Source organism: Amphichorda felina (genome assembly GCF_050947745.1).
Source record: "Amphichorda felina strain 45539 chromosome Unknown scaffold_6, whole genome shotgun sequence".
NCBI lineage: Eukaryota > Fungi > Ascomycota > Sordariomycetes > Hypocreales > Bionectriaceae > Amphichorda > Amphichorda felina.
This window is the reverse complement of record NW_028145044.1, coordinates 2793851-2812544: the sequence shown is the minus strand read 5'-3', so window position 1 is coordinate 2812544 and position 18694 is coordinate 2793851. Positions and strand designations below refer to the sequence as shown.

Sequence of the window (18694 nt, the reverse complement as noted above, 5' to 3'; positions counted from 1 at the left end):
GATCAATGCTATCATCATCTTCCTTTATTACCAATTGATATTACATAGCTCATTTTGCACATTGATATCGTTGCTCCGTGGGCCACAACCTTCGGGTCGATCCAGCCTCTGGCTGCGACTATGGCCTACGACGACTTGTCGTATGCACCGATCATCTGTATGAGCGATATTACTCCTAACCCAACCCACCAAATCTCCAAGACCTTCATGTTGTTCTTGTGGTTGTTATGGTGTTGATGACTTCATCCCCTGCCCCTTATCTTAGCGTGGCTCCTTGAGCCGCACTTGTGAGGCCCTTCAACAACGCCTTTGTTATTATGGGTCCCTTGTTCGTGTTCTTGTGCATAGCAGTCTATCCCCAACTCAATACTATCTGTACGAACTAACACGCTTAGCCGGTCGCAGGTCACGGGACTGTCTCACGGAAGTAAAGATAACCCGGCCCGGAGAAAAGAATCACGAATCACGGTAAGCCTTACTCTAGGAGGGGGTCACGACTTATATATAATTATCTCCTAGACTATCGTCCCACCGTCGTGCTAACAGGGGTCATCTGCCAATTAAAATCGATCTAAGCTAGCGGTACTTCTACTTCTATAGGACTATTAGTAGTGATAGAAGTCCCAATAGTTCGGCGAGGTATACGTAAATAGCGATATAATATACGGTTATACTACTACTTTATCCGTTAGGCTGACTAACATATAGAACCGTGGCTGTACAGCCACGTGTGCCTATGGGACGCCGGCTACGCGGGTAGAATTGGAGGGGCGCCTTTTGTCGAATCTGTCGCTTAGTCAGCAGTTAAATGCCCCGCCGCCATGCTGCATGTTTTGGTATGAGGTCATCTCGCAACACAAGAAGCTCAGCTCACGATCTTTGTCCGCGACATCATACTCTGCGGGCGCCCGGCGCCCCTAGCCACCATGTCGACGTATGTAGTCTGCCCTTTCTATCAAGCACTTCTCTCTGACACGACTAGGAACATTCTCTCCCTGCCGTTTCGGCGGTCGGTGCACCTCTCGCTCGCTTCGACGATCCGCCAATATATCAACACCAAGTATGATCAGCACCCGGACATGTTCAAGCGTGACCTCGAGATTATCGACGACCTGCGCCGCGATGCTGTCAACGTGCGCGAACCGCATCCCAGCGGTATCGCCAAGCTGACCAAATACGCAGCCCAACTCGTCTGGATCGGCGGAAAGTTTCCCATCGATGTAGGCACCCGACCCGCGCCCCACCATACAGCCCGCAGCTGATTCAAAGACACAGGTCGGTGCCGAGTTCTCATGGTATCCCGCCCTGGGCTACAACACGGAGCGACCGCTCGTCCGAAATAACCTCAAGTTCGAGCTCATGAATATCCTCTATAATCTCGCCTCGCTCTACTCCCAGCTCGCCCTCAACACGCCCCGCGGTAACACGGACGGTCTGAAGACGGCCGCGAATTACTTCTCCCTCGCCGCCGGTGTCCTCTCGCACATTAAGACGACCATCCTTCCAGAGCTGCGCATGTCCGACCCGCCCGAGGATATGGACGCATACACCCTTGAGTCCCTCGTGCAGCTCATGCTCGCACAGAGCCAGGAGTGTTTCTGGCAAAAGGCCGTCATGGATGGATACAAGGATGCCTCGATTGCCAAGCTTGCCTCATACGTCTCCGATCTGTACAACTTCGCGGGGGAGGCTGCCATCAAGAGTGATGCCGTCAGTAGTGCTTGGATCCACCATACGACGGCTAAGCACCATCACTTTGCCGCGGCTGCCCAGTATCGCGCAGCGTGTGACTGCCTCGAGAGGAGCAAATTTGGAGAAGAGGTTGCACGCTTGCGAGATGCTGTGGCGTGCGTCACCGAGGGTCTTAAAGAGGCCAGAGGTGGGTATCTGAGCAAGACCGTTGTGGATGACCTGAATGGCCTCAAGAGAAAGGTCGAGGAAGACCTAAAGCGAGCGGAGAAGGACAATGATATTATCTACCTTCGTAAGCGGCACTTGAACTTTCCGGATTGAATGACAGCTAACTTTTCAGATGCTGTGCCGCCCAAATCTGAGTTGGCGATCCTCGAGCGCGCTAGGATGGCCATGGCCCGGATACCACCACAGGTGGCTGATCCGTACAAGTACCTAGGCGAGCAGGCCGAGTTTGGACCAGCACTGTTCTCGAGGCTTGTACCCTTCTCGGTTCATGTCGCCATCTCCATCTACGAGGAGCGCAGAGATCGCATGGTCAATCAGCAGATTATCCATCAGCTCGAGACGCTGACAGAGAGCATACACACTCTATTCGAATCTCTAGGTCTTCCCGGATCATTACAAGCGATGGAGAAGCCAATAGGACTTCCTCAATCTCTGGTGCAGCATGCTGAGGATATCCGCCAAGCGGACGCGGTGGAGCGGGTCCGACGAAGCTTTGCCGACATTGAGAAACTCAGGTCAGCTGATCTTGTCATATTTGAAGAGGGAAAATCTTCCCTCGCTTCAGAGGAGGAGGAGGACCAGCAGCTGCGGCGAAAGTACGGGACGGATCGCTGGGCCCGACCCGACTCACAGAGCGACCCTAAGGGGGCCGAGCTGAGAAATGTGGCCGGCGAGATCGAGGGCTACTTGAGCAGTAGCATCAGCAGCGATGGGATCGTCAGGGACAAGTTTGCGGCGATTGAGGAGCTGCTAATGGTATTGGGTGGATCGGATCGCGGTCTGATGGATTTTGTGCCATCGTCTCGCCGCCCAGAGACATCGGAGGATATTAAAGCTGCGGTTGGAAAGCTGAGGAGCGCTTACAGCGACGTCCTCCGCCTGGAGAGTCGTCGGCGGAAGAAGGTGGAGACTTTGAGGGACAATGCCCGGCGTGACGACATTAAGCCCGACATCCTCAAAGAGGCTGCCCGATTGGAGCGTACGTACCCGACGACGGCGCTCGTTCCCGCCCATTTTGAAGACTTTTTCGACAAGCGGCTGGACAAGCTTTACGAACCGGAGATTCAGAGCCTCAAGAAGGAGGAGCAGGAGCAGGACAAGGTTCTGGCGGCCGTTGAGCGGGCCAACCGCGAGTTTGAAGCACAGAAGCGCCAACGGCACAGCCAGGGGACCAGGGAGCGCGAGGCGGCGCTTCAGAAGCTCGACAATGCGTACTTCAAGTACAAGGAGGTAGTCAACAATCTCGAGGTCGCACGCAAATTCTACAACGACCTGAACAAGATTGTCGGGCAGGGGTTCCGGGATCGAGTGAAGAAGTGGGTGGCAGACCGTCACATGGAAGCTAGGTCGCTGGAAGAGTAAGTGCCCCCCGAACAAAGCCTGGCACGGATAACACTGACGGGCTGGCTTAGGGAGATTAACATGCCACCGCTGTCGAACCTAGCCATCAACCAGCCGGTGGCGAGCCCGCCTGCGCCAGAACAGCAGTTCTATGCCAGCCAGGCAGCCCCTCCCCCATCGCAGGAGCCCCCCCCGGAACTCAGCATTCAGTCTTGGGCAGCGCCTCCTGCCACGACTGGCGAGAACGTGCAACAACCAAGGCCGATTCCGCCGCAAACGTGGAACCCTAACATGGGCCTCCGGTTCGGAGGAGGAGGAGGAGGAATCCCCCCAGCAGGGGCGCCAGGCCAGGGGCAGCAAGGTCGCCAACAAGGTCAGCAGCAAAAGACATGGAACCCCAACTCGGGGATTAGATTTGGGTAGATGGTACATGATGGTACATGATGCTACGATAGAGTCAGTATACGCCCGAAGAAATCGGATTGTTAATTATTGATAAATCAGTCTATGAATGCCCTTCCCCACGTGTCAATCTAACCCCCAACTATTGTACATGCTCCAAAGGCAAAGATGGGTATTAGGTATACAAAGGAAAGCTCATTAGTACCATGAGGGGTATCTCTGTTCAAACCACACAGCTCTCTCTCTCTCCTTACTCCCCATTGAGGTTGGCCTCCTTGCCAGCGGCGTGGGTGCCAGCAGCCATGCGGCCAAACTGCCACTCAGGCAGCGTGATGCCTGTCTGGTCGTGGATGGTGCTCATGAGCGGGGGCAGCATCTGGTAGACGTTGCGCATGCTCGACGCAGGGTCCTGCTGGCCGCCCTGGCCCTGGCCCTCAGCACCCGTGTTCCACACGCTGATCTTGGGCGCCATGCCCTGGACGGCCGTGGCGTTGGCCTTGGCCAGCTCGACGTAGGTGCCACGCTCAATCATGAGCCACTTGATGAGGCCGTCAGGCCCGCCAAAGGCATGCGACATCTTGCCGTACGCATCAGCCAGCGCAGCGATACCCTCGGCCTCCTTGATGCGCCTGACGGCGTCCGACTCAGCCGCCTGGCGCGCCGCGTACGCCTGGGCATCGGCATCCGTTCGCGTGGCGTAGGCCTCACCGTCAGCCTGGCGCTGCCTGCTCTCGGCGGTGGCCCGCGCGGCAGCCTCGGTCTCGTACGCAGCGGCATCGGCGGCCTGCTGGGCCGACTCGCGCTCAATGGTGGCCTTGACGACGACCTGACCACGGAGGCGCTCCGTCTCGGCCGCAGCACGGCGCTTCTCGACCTCCTTGCGCAGCTCCTCATCCTTGGCCTCGAGGGCGCGGTCGGCCTCGGCGCGCGCGAGCTCCACGTCGCGGTTGAAGCCGACCTGGCGCGTCTTGAGCTGGGCCTCAGCCTTGGCGCGCTCGACGTCGCGCTCCGTCTTCTGCACGGCCGTGTCGGCGTTGATCTTGGCCAGCTCGCGGTCCTGCTCTCCGCGGCGCTTGGCCTCACCGACGGTACCGCGCAGCTGGGCCTCTGCGACGTCGATGCGGGCCTGGTTGGTGGCGCCCTCGTGGGCCTTGCGCGACAGGCTCTCGAAGTAGACGGACCCGGGGGCGTCGCGCAGCTCCTTGACGTTGGCGTTGTAGATCTTGAGGCCGAACTGGTCCAGCTCGCTCTGGATGTTGCGGAAGATGCGGCGCTTGAACACCTCGCGCTCCGTGAAGATCTCCTCCATGGTCATGCTGGACACGAGCACGCGCGTCTCGCCCTCGATGATGCCCTTGACGATGGACTCGACGTGCACCTGCTGGTCCTTCTTGCCCTCGCCCTGCGAGTCGGCCAGCAGCATGGCGTACTTCATGAGGGCATCACCGCGGTCCTCGCGCGAGCGGTCGTCGCCCGAGGCGGGCGCCGCGGCGGTGACGTTGGCTCCGCGCTGGTTGATGTCCGGGCCGATGGTGAAGACGGTGGGCAGCTTGAAGTTGAGCTTCTCGCGCGTCATGGCCTGGAGGTCCATGGCGTAGTCATGGGGCTGGACGCTGCGGTGCGTGTTAGTACTCGTACTTGGGGGGTTGAATGCTCGGGGGGCCGAAATCGGGACCGGGTTCGGGGTGGGGCGGGACGACGGGGGACGGGGGATACCCACCTGAAGCGGACGCAGCGCTGGAGAGGCCACACCCATGCTGCTTTTGTGATCTTGACGGAGCGAACGCCCATGCCGGTGACGGCAAGGTACTCGTCCGGGCCGGAGACTCTGTAGGACATGATGGCGGTGTTGTGTGTTGTGTTGTGTTAGGATGGGATGAGATGGGTGGAGGTGAGATGGGTTAAGGAGGGACTATGATGTTATCGAGTTTGTAGGTCCGAATGATTGTAATATATGTGTTTCTCAACTCAGCGAGTGTGGTTGAGAATGGTGCTCGTTATTACTGTTTCTCTTGATGCGGCCATGGCTCCGAGAAGCGGGCGCGGCACAGTCTTTATGTATTACTTCGTCGACGCTGTGTGGCGCCACGTCGAACGAGGCGTTTGTCAGGTGATCCGGGGGAGCCATTGCGGTGAACCTTGGCGAGGTCCTAGAATAAGCCTCACTGGTCAGGTATGAAGGGAGTCGGGCGTTGTTGGGCGTAGTGGTGTAAGGATGGCTACGGCCGTGCGGTGTGGCAGTGTCACCTTGCAAGGTTATGCGGAGAGGTTGAAGTCGATTTGTTCTAGAAAGAGTGGAGACGACGACCTTATTGTGTCACTCAATTGTTCGTTTACATACCTGCCTTGGCGTTCATCGCCATCACATGACTCACATGTAACCGGTCACTTCCCTTTTGGGTCTGTATTGATAGAGAGTCTCAGCCCGGGGCATCCGGGCTTCTTGGCATATGATGGAGGCTTGATTGTGCCGCCGCCCGGGTTCTGTGGGGCTGCTGGCTTATGTCTCGGTGCCTATTTGTTTCCGGAAATAACGGAGAAACGAACCCCTGCGGTATTGACAACAAGTGGAACTGGGGATCGATCCAGCCCTCTATCAATTGCCAGTTTACAGGCGCTTGTTGGTAACTCTTCTTGGCCCTTGGGCCTTTGCGCCCAACCCCATGCTGCGCCCCATGCTCAGCCGCACAGGGCACGATTGTGCTCCCGACTACGGAGTCTAATTGAAATCAACATCAATATCAAAGCCCAGGCAATCCATAATTCAGCCCTTTCCCTCGGCCATCTTGGCATGATGTCACGCTGTGTAGAATCCACAGCGTCTTGGTGATCCTCGTGACCAAGATGGTATCTGAGCACCGCCGCTTTTAGGGCGAACCCAACCCGGCATCGAGGGCCGAGGCCCGCAAGTATAACAAGGTTTAAAGCTTCCAGTGTATCAATACCTAGGTAGCTACGTAGTAAGCTATGCCAATGACTCTTCCTTGAGAGCTTCTTCGATCCAGAGCCATAGCCTCCTGTCAGCGATGAAGTCTTCATTCATCTCAGACATGAGAGTCAACTTCCTTGCCACAGCAATTGCCTTCGTGTTGTTAACCTTCATGCCGCCAGCCCCCGTGTCCCTGGAGCTGAAAGCCATTCTCTCCTCACGTTCGACTTCATTTTCAGGCATGTCATTTTCAGCCAGCTCCTTTAGAAGCTTCTGGTTATCTTCTTGCGCGGCATACCGGTGAAATAAACGGGGGATGTCAAGCGTCTCTCCTCCATCTGACCCATGCACGGACACGTACAACTTCCGGAAAAGAATATAGTCTTGGCCAGACACCGTCCGCACTAGACGTTGAAACCACCACATCCTGTCAGCCTTTTCCCACCAGCTGTTTTCGACTTTATTAGATCCGTTGTCTAACCCGGCTCTGAATGCGTTGACCATCGATTGGGAGTAAGGAAATGCACAGCAGCCGGTGCCTGGTGTCGCCAGCACCTCCGCAATAGGAGCTGATGACGCAGAACCCTAATCAATGAGACATGTAATATTGAGGTCCTTGTCGACAAAAATATTTCCCCAGTGCAGGTCGGGATGGAGGAGAGGAAATCCACCTGGGGCCTCAACGGACAGACTTGGGATCATGCCACCAAGCAGCTGCCCAGCAATACAGTAGGAGAGCCTGTTCTTGCTACTGTCTATTTTCTGTCCGATAGCCACAAAATGTTCCCATCGGTCTACTGCCGATTTGTAGCTGTCCCGTGTAGGATATTCGCTCTGTTTGGGGATTGGGGCAAAAAAGGCCTCTTGCGCGAGCGGGAGTCCTTTCGCGTGTAATGTAAATGCCGAGACGAGGGATTCAAAATACTCCGTATCGCTGCAAAAGGGCCCTCGGTTGATTGCCTCCAAGGTGTTTCGCGACTGCCAAACAAGCGATGGTGAAAGACATTGGCCAACTCGAAATGTCCCGTCGGGATTTTCAAAAAGAGAGCCGATCTTTTCTAGGCGTGTGTTAAGAAGCTGCGATACGAGACCGCCCAGTTGTGTCATTAACTTTTCTTTGCCCTCGTTGAAACGGGACCATGATGGACCAGCTCCAGTCTCAGATACATTGTTGGACCAGTCATAATCCGACAATGGATAACCTGGGGCCTTGCTCATGAGGATATAGGGTATCCCTATCTGGTTGTTCCAGGTAGCTCTAGAAAAGGTCAGCACGGCTTTGGCAGGCCATATAAGTGAGTAAAGGAGGGCATATACTTGTAAGAATAGACTTCGGGGACTGGAATAGTGGTGTGAGCTTTCAGATACTTTAGTGTAGCGGCCTCGCTAGAGAGCATATTGAGAATAGACTTGCAGTCTGGCATAAAATGTTTTATCTTGAGTCTTGGAGCGCGAAATATCCATTTTACCCCGTCTTCGAAATAGACAAGGATTGTCCAGTTCAGGCTCCCTGCCTGGGGTGGCGTAGCCAGATCGCACCAGGCGGCGCGACCATGGAGGGAGTATGCCAGGGAGAGGAGGGCATCGACGTTGAAGTAGGCATATTTGAAGATTTCGCAAGCCATTTTTTTTTGGAGGGGGGGACGTGTAACAACAGTACTCTCAGTAAGGTACTGGTCTGGGCCAAGAGTACGGATACCTACAGACGTGAGATGCAGAATGGATCAACAAGGGGGGCTTTGCTGTCCGACTGTTTGGGTTAGGTGGACAATAGCGGCGTGAACGCTACTCCCAATTTGGCGGTGCGCCAGGTTCATAGTCCTTCGCGACTTCCCACATGACGGCTGATGGACCACTGACATGGAATACATGTATGTACCTTAAGGTATGCACTGAGGCTGCGCACGCCACTTTAAGAACGCCCTCTTAGCCCCCTTCTAGGCTCCTTCCCGGGCCTTCTTGGCTCATGCCACGGCGTCTCCATGCTTCATGTTCCAGATCGACAAGCACGACTCAGACATAACTGCACATCGTCTTCACATTTGCCAGTCGCCAACAAGGGCTCTCATCATCGCCATCAACGTCATTCACCATGTCCAACCCCAAACAGCTACCTACCCGCTTCGTCGAAGACGACCTCCCCCCACCTTACACGGCAGCAGACGCGCCTGGAAATGGCCTCTTTACCTCGCATCTGCGCGCCCTGTACTCGCCTGCCCAGACGGCAGAGACGAGCGACGGCCTAATCCTGGCCTCCCTGGTTGACCCCATCGACTCATTCCTCGCTTCCATCGCTCGTATCCGACCGGTGCCCAAGCAGGTCGAAGCAGCATTTGTCCCAGAAGACGCCATGGGCCCCGGCTGGATGCACAGTGACGGCGGCGACAGGCACAAAGGCGAGGTGGCGCGAGTCGTGAGAGTTGGACGGAACACCAAGGGGTACGGCGATGGCAAGGGAAGGAAGGAAAGGCCCTCTGAGAATCAGACGTCAGCCAGTGACAAGGGCTTCACCGACTGGGGACGCTACGATGACGAGGTCAGCTTCGACGAACCGGATCCCGAAACCTCGCTGTGGTTCTCCGATGAGGAACTCGCCCATCGTCTCGCGCGACGCCTAGAGCCCGCTACGAGAGAGGCCAATCCGGGCAGGATGACATTGGGTGCAGAAGAAATCACATTCCGTGGGGAGAACGAGATGGGCATCTGGGAGACCAAGACGGGGTGGGCCATTGTCGTGAGGGTGTTGCTACAATGAGAGCCCCCCTACCCAAAAAATCGATGATCACCACCTTCTCCTCTCCCATCAGGCCTTCTACTCCCCGTAGCCACTACCTAGGGCCTCAACGCCAGAGAGCCATCCTCGCCGCTTCGACAATCACCAGCAATCTTGCCCCACAGATGAAAGCTACCCGTATCTGGTACGAGGTGGGGTTATTTAAACCACCCGACTCCCGGGTGACTCATGTGACTCGTCTGGGCGCATTAATTCCAACACCAGTCCTCTTGACCGTTGAGCATTTTATATCATCCCCATCCCCATCACCTCAAGTCCTCTTCAGGTTGGCACCATCAGGGTTGTCAGTCAAACGTTAGACACCATGGGTGTACCCACCCCTTTCGACGTCCTCGTCACCGGCTCGTCTGGTCATCTCGGGACAGCCCTCATGCTTCAGCTGCCCATCCTCGGTTTCAAACCCCTCGGCATCGACATCCTCGCCTCGCCTACCACACACCACACCGGCTCCATCTCTGATGTATCCTTTGTCAACTCCATCATAGCCGCCAACCCCTCCATCCAGCATGTCCTCCACACGGCCACCCTGCACAAGCCACACGTCGGCACCCACTCCCAGCAGGCCTTTGTCGACACCAACATCACCGGCACCCTCACACTTCTCCACGCCGCTGCTGACTCCCTCCCCAACCTCCGTAGCTTCATCTTTATATCCTCCACCACAACATTTGGCGCTGCCCTCAGTCCCACCCCAGGCTCCCCTGCCGCTTGGATCGACGAGTCTGTCACTCCGCAGCCAAAGAACATCTACGGTGTCACCAAGTGTGCCGCCGAGGACCTCTGCCTGCTTACCCACCGACAGCGTGGCATCCCCGTGCTGGTGCTTCGTGTCGCGCGCTTCTTCCCTGAGGAGGATGACAACGAGGAACGCCGTACCGCCATGACCGACGACAACCTCAAAGTGCTTGAGCTGGCCTATCGCCGCTGCGACCTGGCCGACATTGTCGACGCGTGCCACTGCGCCATGAAAAGAGCCCGCGACATTGGCTGGGGCAAGTACATTATCAGCGCGCCACCACCGTTTCCCCCTGATGCAGAGATGCTGCGCATGCTGAGCGACGACCCGCAGAAGGCGTATACCATGGTGGCCCCCGAGGCCGAGGCTGTCTTTGAGAAGAAAGGGTGGAAGTTCCTTGCCAGTGTCGACAGAGTCTACGACTCCAGTAAGGCGGTACGCGAGCTGGGCTGGGCACCCAAATATACATTCGCCGGAACTGTGGAGAAAGTCGGGAGAGGCGAGGACTGGCGAAGTCAGCTGGCTGTCCGGGTGGGCAAGAAGGGCTATCACGCTTTCTCGACAGGGGTGTACACGAAGAGGGATGATGAATGATGCTTCCCTTACGATATGGCTAGCTTTCAGAAAGGTCCAGCACCACAGATCAAGCGCTCTGCTCCCGATAGTAGTAATAAATACAGTTCCCCCAACAAGCCCCCGTGTGTGCCTTTTCTCCCTCTTCGTGACTCGTAACTCATCCGTCGTAGTCTCTTCTGCAACCAACATTATCTCCCATCTCCCAGCAGAGCCCCATGGCCCTTGGCCCTCAGCACCGACTGCAACGCCTCTAGCACCTCGCCGTGCAGATGCACCGGCGCGGCCACAAAGCCAAAGTTGCGCGTCATCTTCCGCCCAGTCACCAGGTCCACAGGCCTGCCCAGCACATCGGTGATGCGCCCGCCCGTCTCCTCGAAGAGCAGCATCGCCCCGGCGTGGTCCCACACCTTGCCCACGCGGTCCCTGCTCTTGTACACCCACGTCGCCGTGTTGCACAGCCCCCGCGCCAGGGAGACCCACCGCAGCACCCAGGGGAGGAGGTTGCATGCGGGGTAAGCGTCCATGCCGGCTGGGTTGATGTCCCGCGCGACGGCCTCGTTGACGCCTGCCAGCGCCGAGTCCACCGTCGTGCACGTCACGAAGCGGACGTCCCGCAGGGTGAGATCCGGGCTCAGAGACGGTAGCTTGACGGGTGCGGAGAGGCCGTCTATGCCCTGCACAAAGGCCCCGTGGCCCTTGATGGCGAAAGCAATGGTCCCCGCCCCGTCGACGTGGCAGTCCAGGAAGGGAACGGCGGGCTTCATGGACATGTTGGGGCAGCCCACGGCGCCCATGGCCTGCTGCCCGTCGACGAGCAGGGCGACGTTGATGGCGTACTGCTCGCCGCGGATGTACGTCTTGGTGCCGTCAATGGGGTCAAAGATCCACGTCCTCCCCTCGGCCGCGGGGCTGCTCGTCCCGCACTCGTCGATGAGATCGCACATGTGCTCCCGGCTAGTGGGCACACGGCAGTTCTTGGGGAATGCGGCCCTCGCAGCCTCTGCCTGGGGCCCGTCGCCGTGGCCGACGACCCACTGCAGAAGCTCGTAGACATGCTCGAGCAGGAGCAGGTCGGCGCGCAGCTGGGAGGCGTTCTCCTCGCCGACGACGCGGTCGTGGGGGAAGTTGGCCTTGACGGTGGCGCAGAGTAGAGCCTGGATGGCGAAGTCGGCGATGGTGACGGGGGTGAGGTCGTCCTTGTGGATGACGCCCTTCTTCTTGTTGTGGATCATGTGCTGGCTGAGGGTGGCGGCGAGGCGGATGGCGCTGGTGGCGACGGCGAGCTCTTCCTGGTATGGGTGCTCGAGCCGTTCCGGCCGCCCGTTGCTGTCCATGGTTGCCCTGGAAGGCTGAGCGAGAGTGGGCGGTCGTTGGGAGACCGTTGCCTTGGGGGTCTACGTTTGGACAGAACGGTGCTTTTGTTCTGAACGTAGGTACCCAAGGTGAAGGAGGGTGAGAATTGAGATGGCGGAGGTGGATGGTGGATGGTGATTGGGTCTTTGTCCCACCATGGACCCTGGCGGGAGCAGCCGGCCTCGATTAGGGGGCGTGACTCGATAGATGCATCCATCACGCCTGTTGCAGAGTCGAGACGCTAACAGACTTGATAGTGGCTTCTTGGTTGCTAAAGGGGGGGGGTTCGGGATACAGTGTATCACAAGTCACGGCGGTTCGTGGAAGATGTGTTTCTCGTGATAGAGTGGGCGTGGGAATGTCACCGTACAGTTCTTACGAATGCTCCCATAAGACTCCTCATATTGTCAAGACTTTATGAAAGTCAATTCCAAAGCCAGACGCTAGAACAATAAGCTATGCGACGCGAAACTCGAAGCTGTATAATAGTGGGTACACCTCTACCTCTGCAGTAACCATTCTCAACAATCATAACCACCCATACATATATGGTGCATACCTGTATCGATGCCCGTGTACTGCTCAACCAAAACTATAAATGAACCGAGTCCCTCCCCAATACCAAAGGAAATGTATAATCAGCAGTAAAAATGACCACCCAACTCCTTAATACATGCAAGCCTAGGAAATGTGTAAATATATGATGCTTAGATGACTATACCTCTCTGATGCCAGCCGCCTTTACCCTTCCAAGCCCAGTAGAGCAGTCCACAGGCGACCATGACGGTGATCCCCTCGGCCCAGAAAGTCGGCGCGTAGCACTGCTTGCCGTAGCAGAAAACGCTATCATCGCCCTCCCGACCAGGAGAGCTTTGCATGGAGCGAGCGCCCTCTTGGTAGACGCCCGAAAAGATGGATCCCCAGAAGATGGCGCCCAGGGCAGGCACAGTGGCAATGATGCCAAAGTTGGTGGCAAAGTTCTCGACCCCCCAGATGATGGTGACAATGAGCGGCGTGAGGCTGAAGAGGGCCCCGTAGCCGGCCCCAACTAGCCCCGAGACCACCCAGAATCGCTCGGCATGGTTCTGAGCGGCTCCAGACGCGAGGAATATTAACCCGACGGCCATGAGTGTGGCAAAGAAGAGCATGAAGACAACACGAGATATAGCGATTCGCCGCAGCGGAGAGGAAGGCCGGATGGGGCCGATTTGAATGTGCTGGGTATGGGGAGACGGAGCGAGAAGATCGGTAAGGGTGCCGATGAGAAGGCGAGCGACGGTGCTAGTGATGCCAAAGATGGAGACGTGTGTGGCGGCAGAGGTACCGCTGAGGATGCTCGGCTCTTTTGGCGGAGTGAGCGTTCCCAGTACGGTCCCTAGGTTGTTGATAAACGCCTCGCCTGGCCCAACCATGAGCAGAAAGGCCAGGGCAAATGGCCACATAGTGTGGTCAGATAGGAAGCGGCGGGTCTCAGCATTGAGAACCCAGTTCTTCTTCCACTTAGCGTCGTCATCCTTGGCCGGGTCAAAGGCATCCTCTTCACCTGTCGGCGCACTCGCACCGACGCTACCGTAGCTCCGCTCGGCCCGGCCAAGTAGAGCGCTACCGTCCAGCAGCCCGCTGTGTTCGAGCTCCTCAATCGCCTCGTCGATAAGGTCCTGCTCATCAACCACACGCAGTGTGAATGTGCCGAGGACTCCCATGCCAAACAGAAGACAGGCAAGGAAGACAAAGAAGTGGAAGACATCGACGTCGCCGCGGGATCCGTCGGGCATCCGCTCGTAAAAGACGTTGCTCCCCACCTGGCTTAGCCACATGCCGCTGAGCCCGAAGAAGGTGATGGGCATGGCAAGCGCCAGGCCACGGTATTTGCCCTTGCCAAAGTTCTTGGCCACCGTAGACACGCACGAGATGTACCCGGCACTAGTCCCCGCTCCGATGCAGACAAACGCAAACAGCATCAGCGGGAACGTGCTGTCTGTGGCGTCATGCGGCTTGTCAACCGCCCTGTACTCCAGGTCAAGCTTCCTATAGATGCCTGCAGCGATGCCATAGCCCGTGCCAAACAGCACGCCGGACGCGAGGGAGAGCGGCGGGGCGCCGTAGCGGTCGACGGTGTAGCCCAGGATCGAGATGGGGATGTACAGGGCGATGGAGCAGGCGATGGCGGCGCCATTGACCTGCAGCTGGGTATAGTGCAGCCTCGACTGGAAGAGCGGAGCGTACATGGAGAAGACCATGTTGGAGCCAGCGCACGTGGAGAAGAGGTTGGCCACAACAAAGGCGACCAGCCTCACGGCCTGCTTCTTCCTCCGCTCGCGGCGGCGGTTCTGATAGTGCGGCGCATTCGAGTCATCGTCGCCATCGTCGTAATCGGCGGTCAAGGTCGAGCTGGCATCGGAGACAACATCGGAAGCGTTAACGGGCGTCCGCTGGTCCTCGGACGCTGCGGCGGTGTCGGGCATGGTAGCCCTACTACCGCGCTGAAGAGGTGAGCGAAGTCGTCGTGGAAGTGCGCTGGTGGGGGTAATGAGGATGGCTCCGACCGGTCCGGGCGATGAGCAACCCAACGATGTTATGTGGATTGATGGCCGCCGCGGTGTGACAGTGGCGCTCTAGGAGCAGATAAAGGCAGCAATAGCGTTGACAAACAAAGGAATAAATGTCTTATGTGCAACAATGGCACATGATGCGGTTTGTCATGGGGATCAGGGAATGGGAAATGCGGGAAGATGGTTAAGACCTGCATATGCAGCAGCTGACGCCGTGACTCCCAGCGCCCAGTGAGCGACGCGCAGGCTGCAGCAAGCGCTGACTCGCGATATCGGTGAGGATTTGAATGGCGTCAGCGACGGGACAGCGATCACGTGGACGCATCAGCCGCCCAGCCCAACACCAGAGGCCAATTGAAGTCCTTGCCAATCCATTGTCACTATTCTCACGTTGCAGATATGGTTTTCAGAAAATGAATGCTTTTTCCCGCGCATTGCGTGTCTGGCCAACATTTGTTGACGCTTCCCTGTGCTGTGCTGCAACTGGAAACAAACATGGGCAGCAGTTCCCCCCATTATTACGCGAAGAAGTACACACTTCAATAGTCCCATGTTCCTCTAACCTCGGGAGTGCGTGAGTCCCATCCCCGCTTGGGCCATGGGCGACTCTAAGAACAATGACGACGCTGTAGCCGCGGAACTGCAGGCGGCCCTGCAAGGTCCGCGGCGTGGCAGAGATGCCATAGATGCTCTGATTCCCCTGCTCTCTCCCTGGGAACTGATCTACCTCCGGGGCAGGACTCGGGACATCCATGTCGATGCCATCTCCTCCAACGGCTTTGCTACCTGCCTAGACCTGCCTATGGATATTCTGGTCCTCATTTTGGACCACCTAGGCCGGCATGACCTTCTCGTACTTCGCCGCGTCTCGAGGGCTTGGAACCGCCTGTGGATGCAGGGAGACGTCCTCCGCACAGTCCTCTGGAATCACTTCCCTGGCTTGCTCCAGCTTCACCCGGGAGAACAGGATCTAGAGCACCTATTCCTTAACATCATGAACAGATATCGCTGCAAACCCCAGGGGAAACTCGGTTCCGCTACTGTTTTTTGGGACATCCTTGGCAATTTGCCGTCGAGCTTCACACTGTCTACAAGCCTTGTCGGCAGATATCGCAGCAATCCAGAGCCAAGAAGGATTTACTCGAGCGGGAAAGTGGTATGGAAACCCGCTTCCGGTGAAATTGTTATCGATGATCTGCGCTCTGGCACTCGCACACGGTGTCCAACGTTTCCGGATCCTCGAAGGCGAAACGACTATGGGGACCCAGTTGCCTTGACCGAAACACTGGTTGTCCTATCCACGGCTCCCAACCTGACTCAAACTTTTTATGCCTTTAGCGCTCCTAGAGCTCTGTGAGTTTAAAACATACGATATGAGGGCCGGAGCTCATGCTGATTCAACCCCTAGGCACATTTACCACCTAGAGCATAAAACTTGGAAACACATAAGTCTCCCTGCTGAACCAGCTTCATGTTATGCCAATGGGGAGACCGTTATCGCAACTTGTTATAACGGCCAGACACTCATCTGGAGTTGGGATGCCACCTTGGAAGTGCTACCCACCGACCACAAGGTCTACAACGCCCTGCCATCCCAGTCCGGACGACTATTTGACGGGAAGCCTGGGGCGCTTTTTCATCCTCACAAATCCCAGGTCGTTTATCTATCCTGGGTCTTCTCGAATCGCCCCAAAATCGACCCGGAATCAAGTCTACATTCATCTCCCAAGGACAGCGGATTCCTTTCTGTCGGAGTGGATTTACGCACATCCCTTCCTAGCGCCGCTGAAACATCGCCACCTCTATACACCACTGTCGTTGTTCGGTACGAGCGCAAAGTGAACCGGGGATGGGCCGCCTCTGCACGCTTTGAGCACACGGTACACTATCCAGAGATCAACTCGGAGTTTTCCCATGCTGCACAATCCGCATCTATCTCACCTCGCGCGTCTCTCACGCTAAGCTGTGAAAAGGCTGACAATCATGGCTCATACAATATCGTCACATGCCGTCCGGTTCGCATGTCATGGGTTTCAGAGTATCCTGGGCCGTGTTGGCTAAACGCCATCGCCCAGTGCTTCAATGTGCTAACTGAGACCTTTTTCCAAATTTCCTATCCCGACGTCGGATATGCGTCAATGATAGGAGTGCAGTGCGACAGGGGATCCCTTTGCGTCCGTCTCTGGAACAGGAAGGTCTTCCAGATACATGGCCTAACGGGTGGTAATCTCACGGATGACCTGGGGTTCCGGCCGTTTGACCACAGCTGTCATCTAAAGGCCGAATGCGATCGAATAGATGCCCTGGGTGTCGTGTGGAACTGTTCCACAGTAGGCCACCACGAGATCTTTGACTGCGGCAAAGAACCGATGTCATTTCTCGCAGGTCCCTACGAGCTCTCTGTTGACGACGAGTTCATCATTATCAGTACCCCTCAGGGTTATTTTGTCCGCTCGTTTCATCCCAGCTGTACCAGTGATTGGTTAAGCAAGGCGGATGGCAATCCACCCAAGTACATCGAGGGAAGCCATACCAGCTCTATGTCACGGCCTCCGGGATTAATGGTCCTTGACCGGACCGACCTCATAAGCTTGTACGAGGAGGGTACGAGGTCCAATAGCTAAAGGAGAGTATGGTGAAACAAAACAAAACGCCACTTGAGAAAATGACCGAACAATTGATCACGGATCTGGAGGTTGATCCCAAATGGCCCCAGAAGCAATTATTTGGGTTGTCTGGAGCAGCAACTGGCCGTTAATACCCAAGTGTCCAACTACCGAATATTTCACTTCCATTAATCATCTAGAAAGGCCTGTTTATTTACTTTAGCGCGAGACTCCTCCGCACTTCAGCCCACCAAGTCTTGATGCCGTCGACATCACACCAGCCCATTTCCCATGGATCTTCAAACCACCAATTCGGGCCACCATTCTTGACCGCATCGCTTGCGTACTTCTTGAGACTCCCGCCGTCGAAGCGGTGGTTCTTGACGCCCACAAGCAGTACGGCGCTGCCAATTTTGGGCTCAAACTTTTCCGGCTCGAGGAAGACGGTCAAATGGACTTGTTTGGACGTGGAAGGGTCGGCAATGCGGGCTGTGCGCTGGTGATATGGAGGGAGGTAGGACGACTCGACGGGCGAAAGGGAGGTCACAATAGCGAGGACGTTGCAGGACCAATTCTGAGCGTAGGGGAGGTGGGGGATGGAGCGGAGTGTGGTCAGTTTGAGGGGCGTCTGGTGGTCGTGCCAATCCCGGGGCAGGGCGATGGGTTTTGATGTATCAGACTTTGTATCCGTTTGTTTTCCGAGGGCACGCTTTGAAGGCTTGAGAGGAAAGGTCAAAGCCTCGAAGGCGTCAAATGCGTCCTCGAAGGCGGCTTCATCCACCTCCTCCTCCACTCTATCGCCTTCTTTTGGCAGCTCGGGCGCTTCTGCAGCCTGTGCTTCAATAGCTTCCTCTCTCGCGTGCTCTGGATTCGCCTCTTCCAAATTCAAGTCATTCTCTGCAGCAAGTTGCTCCAGGTCGAGGTCTGTCTGTTCCTCCCACATGGATCGGTACGCATCATTCCAGCCTACCGTGACCAAGTCCTCCACCGCCAAGTAGACCATGTCCCGCACTGTCGCCTCATCGCCCCCGACAGTAGTTCTCCTAAGGTCGAACTTGTCCAAACGAACGTAGCATCCCACGGCTACGTCGCCCATCTCCACGAAACGCTGCAGTGGGCCGCTCAGCAGCGCCTGGATGCACAGCTCCCCGTCACCGAGGACCAGTTGGATAGCCTGCCATCGGCCAGACTTGGACACAGATGCGGAATCTATGCCTTCGACAAGGAATATTGAGCCTGGGATGCAGTAGCGTGTGCGCAGAATGTCCTCAATGAGCGGCACGAGCGTGAATAGGTCGTAGCCAGGTGCTAGTCTCACGTCGGCGGCGATGTCATTTTCTTTTGCATCCGACATGTGATCGGACGTCGATTGCGAGCATGATACCGTACAGAGATTGATGAATCAAGAACGGGAAGTAAGTTGCCGTGTTGGAGAGCTTGAATGCAAGGTGAAGACGCTGAGGAACCCCACGTGATCACGCAACT

At 56.5% G+C, this 18694-nt stretch overlaps 7 protein-coding genes across 7 annotated transcripts; 3 read left to right on the top strand and 4 right to left on the bottom strand.

The window, feature by feature from the left end:
- Positions 1 to 926: 926 nt before the first annotated feature.
- On the top strand, positions 927 to 3684 carry RIM20 (BRO1-like domain-containing protein; the record flags this gene model as incomplete). Its single annotated transcript, XM_083196120.1, has 4 exons — positions 927 to 1220; positions 1276 to 1984; positions 2033 to 3278; positions 3300 to 3684. 4 exons carry the CDS (start codon positions 927 to 929, stop codon positions 3682 to 3684), a joined length of 2634 nt encoding a protein of 877 aa, XP_083049136.1.
- Positions 3685 to 3913: 229 nt separating this feature from the next.
- On the bottom strand, positions 3914 to 5502 carry ACO1O0_006738 (uncharacterized protein; the record flags this gene model as incomplete). The annotated part of the gene is made up of 2 exons (XM_083196119.1): positions 3914 to 5276; positions 5384 to 5502. 2 exons carry the CDS (start codon positions 5500 to 5502, stop codon positions 3914 to 3916), a joined length of 1482 nt encoding a protein of 493 aa, XP_083049135.1.
- A 3182-nt stretch (positions 5503 to 8684) lies between these two features.
- Positions 8685 to 9347, top strand: ACO1O0_006737 (uncharacterized protein; the record flags this gene model as incomplete). The annotated part of the gene is made up of 1 exon (XM_083196118.1): positions 8685 to 9347. The coding sequence occupies one exon, from the start codon at positions 8685 to 8687 to the stop codon at positions 9345 to 9347; it is 663 nt and encodes a 220-aa protein (XP_083049134.1).
- A 343-nt stretch (positions 9348 to 9690) lies between these two features.
- On the top strand, positions 9691 to 10716 carry ACO1O0_006736 (NAD-dependent epimerase/dehydratase family protein; the record flags this gene model as incomplete). The annotated part of the gene is made up of 1 exon (XM_083196117.1): positions 9691 to 10716. One exon carries the CDS (start codon positions 9691 to 9693, stop codon positions 10714 to 10716), a length of 1026 nt encoding a protein of 341 aa, XP_083049133.1.
- A 170-nt stretch (positions 10717 to 10886) lies between these two features.
- Positions 10887 to 12032, bottom strand: ACO1O0_006735 (inositol monophosphatase family protein; the record flags this gene model as incomplete). Its single annotated transcript, XM_083196116.1, has 1 exon — positions 10887 to 12032. The coding sequence occupies one exon, from the start codon at positions 12030 to 12032 to the stop codon at positions 10887 to 10889; it is 1146 nt and encodes a 381-aa protein (XP_083049132.1).
- Positions 12033 to 12758: 726 nt separating this feature from the next.
- Positions 12759 to 14516, bottom strand: MCH1 (major facilitator superfamily domain-containing protein; the record flags this gene model as incomplete). Its single annotated transcript, XM_083196115.1, has 1 exon — positions 12759 to 14516. One exon carries the CDS (start codon positions 14514 to 14516, stop codon positions 12759 to 12761), a length of 1758 nt encoding a protein of 585 aa, XP_083049131.1.
- Positions 14517 to 17423: 2907 nt separating this feature from the next.
- On the bottom strand, positions 17424 to 18563 carry ACO1O0_006733 (uncharacterized protein; the record flags this gene model as incomplete). The annotated part of the gene is made up of 1 exon (XM_083196114.1): positions 17424 to 18563. The coding sequence occupies one exon, from the start codon at positions 18561 to 18563 to the stop codon at positions 17424 to 17426; it is 1140 nt and encodes a 379-aa protein (XP_083049130.1).
- Between the last annotated feature and the right edge of the window lie 131 nt (positions 18564 to 18694).